Source organism: Tupaia chinensis, unplaced genomic scaffold (genome assembly GCF_000334495.1).
Source record: "Tupaia chinensis unplaced genomic scaffold, TupChi_1.0 Scaffold144276_1, whole genome shotgun sequence".
Taxonomy (NCBI): domain Eukaryota; kingdom Metazoa; phylum Chordata; class Mammalia; order Scandentia; family Tupaiidae; genus Tupaia; species Tupaia belangeri.
The window spans coordinates 580,768-587,245 of record NW_006204133.1 but is presented as its reverse complement, the minus strand read 5'-3'; the positions used below and the strand labels follow the sequence as shown (position 1 = coordinate 587,245).

The 6,478-nt window shown below is 55.9% G+C and overlaps 1 protein-coding gene across 3 annotated transcripts in view; it reads left to right on the top strand.

Moving 5' to 3' along the window:
- The first annotated feature begins 79 nt into the window (after positions 1-79).
- TMEM127 (transmembrane protein 127) overlaps positions 80-6,478 on the top strand; it is an 11,845-nt gene continuing 5,446 nt past the window's right edge. Inside the window, exons 1-2 of one of the 3 annotated variants that reach the window (XM_006166552.3) lie at positions 80-244; positions 645-963. In XM_006166552.3, coding sequence (XP_006166614.1) covers positions 720-963 — 244 coding nt within the window. In that variant the 5' untranslated portion in view covers positions 80-244; positions 645-719. Of the gene's footprint in view, positions 245-620; positions 964-6,478 lie in introns of those variants that run through there. The other 2 variants (XM_027767461.1, XM_027767460.1) reach the window with 2 other exon arrangements.

Here is a 6,478-nt window from a genome sequence, read left to right as displayed (position 1 = left end):
TACGTCGCAGTGCCGTGACGCCGTGGGCGGGAGCGGCGGCGCGCCCGGCCTGTGACGCGCGCGGCTGCGGGGCGGGGAGCCGGAGGAGGCGGAGGCAGAGGAGGAGGAGGAAGCCGGAAGTGCATCGGGCCCGGGTCGGTCCGGGCGTTGCGGGATTGGGGCCTGGGATCTCTCGGCCCCGTACAGCTGAGAAGCCCGTGCCCGGGCGGAGCGGTGCCATCCCAGCCCTGAGGCCTGCTGACCGGTGAGGACCAGGGGGTGGCGTGGAGAGGGTCCTTTCTCCGCATAGGTCGCACCCCGGAGCGCTGGTCCCAGATCCCCGGTTCCCGATCTCCGCGGCCCAGCCGGGTCCTCCGCCCTCGGCACCTTCTGACCGAGACCCGGAGTCCAAGTCTCCTGCGCCAGCAGCCGAGTCCCAGTGCCTCCGTTCCCCACTCCCACCCTGGTCTGGCCATACCCCAGCTAGCCCCTGGTCCTCTCCGGGTTCTCATCCCGCACCCGGTTCCACAGTTCCCGGTCCCCGCCCCCCCGAATCCCCGCAGCCCTCCGGTGTCCACTCCAGATCCCACCCCCCATCCTCGGTTGTTGGCCCTGACAGCCCAGCGCCAGCCTCACCTGCCGCCTCGCTCTCCTCCCTGGGACAGGCAGGCTCTGCGCGCCCCGCGGAGGTCGGCGGCGGCCCGGTAGCGACCGCAGAGCGACGGCGGGCGGCCCTGGGCATGTATGCCCCCGGAGGCGCAGGGCTGCCCGGCGGGCGCCGGCGGAGGAGCCCTGGAGGCAGCGCTCTGCCCAAGCAGCCGGAACGTAGCCTGGCCTCGGCCTTGCCGGGCGCCCTGTCCATCACGGCGCTCTGCACTGCCCTTGCCGAGCCTGCCTGGTTGCACATCCATGGAGGCACCTGTTCCCGCCAGGAGCTGGGGGTCTCGGACGTGCTGGGCTACGTGCACCCGGACCTGCTGAAAGGTGAGGGCACTGCGCGGTCCTCAGGGCCTGGGCGGGGAGTAGAATGTGGCGGGGGTCTAAGCAGATAACCAGGGTCAGGCATTTGGTTGGAGGAAAGGGCTCCATTTCTGCCTGGTGTGGGTGCCCACCAGGTGGCTCTGTCTGGGGTCCGGCCCCTCATTAATTCTGATGTTATTCAGCTAGGCACCTACTCTTTACAGCCATGCTAATCCGGACTGCTGCTATTTTAGGATTGTGCCTGCGGAAGGGCGCTCTTCTGCAGAGAGAAGACACCGGTGCTTGGTAGCACAGTTAGCTGTCCCTTCTAGGGAACTTGTGAGATTCAGGAAAGCTCCTTTAGGGCAGAGGGACTGATGGGGGCAAAGGAACTCTTACTATGGCTAGGCTAAGAAAATATTTTTGCATTCTATGATCATTGGATTTTTATTAGAGCAAAGGTGGGCCTATGACGTTTTAGGTAATCAGAAGTTAGTTCTATGGCTGCCCTCAGTCAAATAATTGGAATTTGGCTCTTGGACCCATGACAAGTATCCCTGACTGAGGAATGAATGCTTAGTTCACTTTTTACGCTTTTCAGCCAGGTAGGCAGAGGAAAGGGACTGTTCTTCCTACTAGATGTAGGGGAAGGCCAAAGCCCTGCAAGAGGGCCTGTCCTACGGAGGCCCAGAGCTTATTCCGCTTAATTCTGCCTGCAGTGGTTAGGGTAAAGGCTGTCTGGAGGGAGGGTAGGCTTTTGTCCTAAAAATGGAGGGTCAACCCCAAACAGCCCTTAATAACAGCACAGTTCATCACTCTGAAGGTCCTTCGAACCATTCTTTTTTTTTTTTGAGAGGTTTTTGCTATAGGGCGCGTGCACTTGCCAGACAGACAGAGAGAGACATAGAGACAGAAAGCGAGAAATCACCCCCCAGGGGGATGGTCACGCCGCAATCCCTTCTTCTCCATTCTCCTCTCGGGATCTTGGGCACGCACGCACATGCGCCCGGCGTGAGTTTTAAGCCACCGGGTCCAGGACGTGAACCGCGGTCGACTACGTGGGAATCCAGCGACATAGCCATTATGCTAGCTGCTGGTTCCTCCTCGAACCATTCTTAAAGGTCATATTTCCTCCTCTGCCACTCTGGCTGCGATGCCTTCCAGACGTTTATTGCCCTGCGGATGAGAAGCACTTCCACTTAGGTATCTGCACGTTGCTTCTTGGAGGACTCAGGCGCTGGGATTGGAGAAGATGTCCAAGTTCCCCTCTGAGCTTTGGCCCGTTACCCACCTGTGCAGGGCTAGGCTGAAAAACCTTATTCTTGGGGCCCAACACATCTTTTCTCAATGTTTTGGTTCTCTCTGAAATTTTAGCGTTTCCAGGTGATTTTGTAGAGAACAAAACAGGCTTCTGGTTGGTTTCCAGAGATCGCCCTGATGCACCCTTGGGTGGCTGGGCTCTTTAAAACCAAAGTTGTGTGACAGAGATCCTGTGAAACGTGGCTTTTTCTCTAGCGTGGAGCGGTGGCACAAAGGCCGTCAAGTTTGAGGTAGTCCGGATGGTTTACCCTTCAGCAAATTCCCCTGCCCGGAAGCCTCCTTTGCAGCTGCCTCCTTCCTGCCCCTCCATCTAGGCCTTTGCCATTGATCATGTAGTGATTTGGTGTCATCACAGTTCAGAATCACCCACAAACTAGGAGGAACTTGGTGATGTTCCTCCTTTTCAACTCCTCCTGGGTGGAGGAGGGCCTCAGAATTTGTGTGATGGGTGAGAGATGATCTGATCCTGTTCCCTTATTTCAGACGTCTGGGAGGCTGTGACTCAGATAAGCAGTGATCTCCCCAAGCCTTCCCAGCCCGGGTGGTAGAGCTACCTCACAATGTGGACTCACATATAAAATGATGCTGTCTCATCCGCGGTGTTTTGTTTTATGAGAGTGAAGGGGGCAAACAGTGAGAGATTTCCGACAGGGTCTCGATATGCCATGGCCTCCTGCCCAGCCTCCCCATTGGGTGGGATTACAGACGCGTGTCACTGTGCCCGACCCCGGGCCTCCCATGCAGCTTAGCCTCACAGTGGCGCCCTACGCTTGCATCCCCTCAGCTGGGCCTCTCATCTGTGGGTTTTGACAATTCTGCTTTGCTTCAGCTTTTACAAGGAACAACCTCATGATTATTCTACTTTGGGGTGCGTGTTTGTCAGGGGCATGTTAAAAATAAAGAACTGTTTCACTCCAGTTCTCCTTTGTTCACAAGTGTTTACCCTGTTGAAGAAATCATTCATGCTAGAGTATTTCTTTTGTAAAACATATTGCATTAACCTGGAGCCAAGGAGGTGGCGTGGTGGTTGAGGCACTGGACTCTCAGATGCCAACCACGGTTTGAGTCCTGGACCTGGTGCCTTAAAGCTCACACTGGGCGCACGTGCATGCATGCCCAGGATCCTGAGAGAATGAAGGAGAAGGGATTGCAGCATGGCATGACCATCACCCTGGGGGGAGGGGGGCGGTGATTTCTTGCTTTCTGTCTCTCTGTCTCTGTTTCTCTGCAAGTGACATATCCTATAGCAAAAAATCTGTCTTAAAACAAAACAACAACAAAAAAGCAGGTAGGCAGAGGAAAGGGACTGTTCTTGCTGTTAGATGCAGTGGGAAACCAAGTGTTTTAAAAAAAATAATGAAAGCCTTAAAAAAAAGTATTAACTTTTATATTATGGCTGCTTGTGGGTTTAAAAATCATTTCCCCCCATAATTTACCCACTTATTTCCTTTAAGAGAGAGAGAGAGAAAGAGACTCTCGTCTCTGTCGCCCACCCCCCACACACAGGGTCTTCCACACTGCAGTCCTCTCCCCAGTCCTCCAGCCAGCCAGGATGGCAGATGCACCCAGTGTGCTCAGTGTGACCCAGGATCTGAACCCTGGGCCTTCTGATATGGCTCTAGTATTGCACAGCAATCCACCTGTGCCACTGTGGCGGGCTGGGAATCTTAACCCGTATGCAGTTCTTGTCTGCTTGCCTGTGGCCATCTCCTTGGCCACTGAGAATCCGTGGAATACTTGGTGGTGCCTGTTAATGGGAGAGTTGACACTGGTGCCTTGGGAGCTGTCACAGAAGATGGGGAATCGAGAGGTCCCCGATTGCTACACCCCTCCCTTTTCTTCAGCCAAATGGTATCTTGTTTGATCGTGCTGATCTTCAGGGCCTAAACAGACCTCCTGACCTGAGAGTCTGGGGTAGGCCCCGACTCAGGAGGGAGCAGAGCTGCCACAGCGTCCGTGTGGTACTGTGTGAAGCTGACACTACGGACAAAGGCGAACCTGCACCAGGAATTTATTTTAACCCGCCTTTGGCAAGCATGTGCACCTGGGTGGTGTAATGGGCTCAGATGTGGTACACAGAGAGGCTTCCAGAGGAAACAGACCCTGCCAGACCCTGCAGGTGACAGGGTGTGGGGCAGGCCTGCAGCCTCGGACGCAGCCTTCTGTTTCTCAGCTCTGCCTAAGTGCCGAGCGCTGGCGTTTCGCTAGGCGCACCCCATGCCGCTTTCCGTTTCTTCTAAATGACATCTTTATTTGCTTGGTGCTGTCACCAGCATACTCCACCAGGCAGCGCAGGGAGGCACGGTAATTTGCTCAGTGGCCCACAGCTGATCCGAGTGGCGGGGACGCTTAACCCCCAAAACCCTTCCAACCTCGCGGAGTCTATACCCCGCCACTCCTTATCTTACCGCCACACCTTAGCGCACTACCAGTTTCGTTTGCCTCTAGACAGAAATGTGTCCCAGGCCTATCACCTCCCTCTCTTAGTTGTGTGGGGGGCGGCAGGGGAAAGCGAGGGCAAGTGTTTTCCTCAGAGAAAGAGAGAGGGAAAGTGAGAAGTCACTTGCCACAGTCCCTTCTCTTCTGTTCTCCTCTTGGGATTTTGTGCACGCAGCATAAGTGCCCAGCGTGATTTTCAAGCCTCCAGGTCCAGGACTTGAACCACTCCGTCGGCCGTGTGAGATTTATCCAGCTACCTTAACCACCACACCACCCACCAGCCCCCTAGTTATGTTTAAGGCCAGACCAGCCAAAGCCTTGCTTTTGCCCCTCCTCATTTCAGTGTTTGGCCATGGAGCTCCTGCCGTCATTCTCAGAGCCTCAGCAGCTTTAGCAAATGCAGCCTGGCTCAAAAGATTCTCTGCAAAGTCTGCAGTTCCCCCAAGGGGGCCTGCTGCTCACACAGTTTGTCAGATCCTGTGATATGCTTAGTGGCCCCAGGGAGAGGGAGCCCAGATCCTGCCTGCCAGCAAAGGGCAGTGGTGCAGCGGCCTCAGGAAGCATCTTCGGAGAATGAGGAAGTGTGGGCTCTGAGGCCAGGTGAATCACAGTCGACAACAACCTCCGGCCTTCCGGGGGTGGAGGCCGATGCTGGCCGGTCCTGCAGGGCCTGTCCTCGGAGGCAGGCTGGGACCAGTGGAGTCTGTGGGAAGATCCAGTGGGCACTAGAGGGCCCTGTTGTGGGCCTGCGTCAGAGACCTGTGTGGAAGCTGGAAAGTCACTGGAGAGGCGGCGCAGGTGGGAGGAATGGACGAGAGGGGTCAGCGCAGTGGGAGGTACGTCTCTCTCACAGAGACTCCAGGGAGGAGGGAGGGAGCTGGTCAGGGCCACCTCAGCCTTCCCCGCCTTCCCTCGGGGGGAGCCTGTCTGGGTGAAGAGCAGGTGAGAGCAATGGCAGGCTGACAGGAAGAGCCAGGGCATTCAAAACAAATTAGCCCAGTGACTCACCCGTGACCTTGGGCAAAGTCAGTTCCTTGGGATCCGATTACACTGCAGCTCCTTCCCTGTGACTGGAGGGGACAGTCAACAATGTTTACCAAAATAAATAGGCCAGGGCACAACTGGAAGGTGGGATGGGATCTGTGTCTGCCAGAGTTGAGCAGATTTATACCACTGGCTTGGATTGAAGTCAAGACCCTGCCCCGTGTACTTTTGTTTTTCTACAAATAAAGTTATAGTGGCATCACGTTTGGGGTTTTGTTTCTCTAGGAACCTCAAGAGAGCAGGTAATTGTGGTCCTCCCTGCCATGTTGACATACAGGCAGGGAGGAGAGGAAGACGTTGGGTGCTGACCACAGGAGAGGCTCTGAGCTGGCTTCTCAGCCTAGCCAGGGCAACTGCCCACCGTCCTTCCTGTGTGCTGAGACCCCCTCCGAGGCCACCGTGATGGGCAGGCCCCCTGGGTGTCTGTTAGCATCACCCGGGGGTGGTTCACATCTGGCTTTCCCGCTAAACCTGAGGGTTTACTCATAGCTTTGGAGTGGAGAAAGAAGTTATGTTGAGACAAAACTGGCTGGAGTTTGGGGTCGAAAGCCCGTTCTCTGGACCCCGGTATTGTTCTGGGGAGGCAGACCCTTAGTCTGACTTTAGCAGGCTCTTCCTCTGGTCCACACTGGCTGGTGAGTGTGGTTGAGGAAGCGTGGATGTAGGAAGGAAGGCAGGCTGGGGTGATGTGCGGCGGCCCAGCCAAAATAGCTTGTGGCTAGACGGGGAGTAAAAG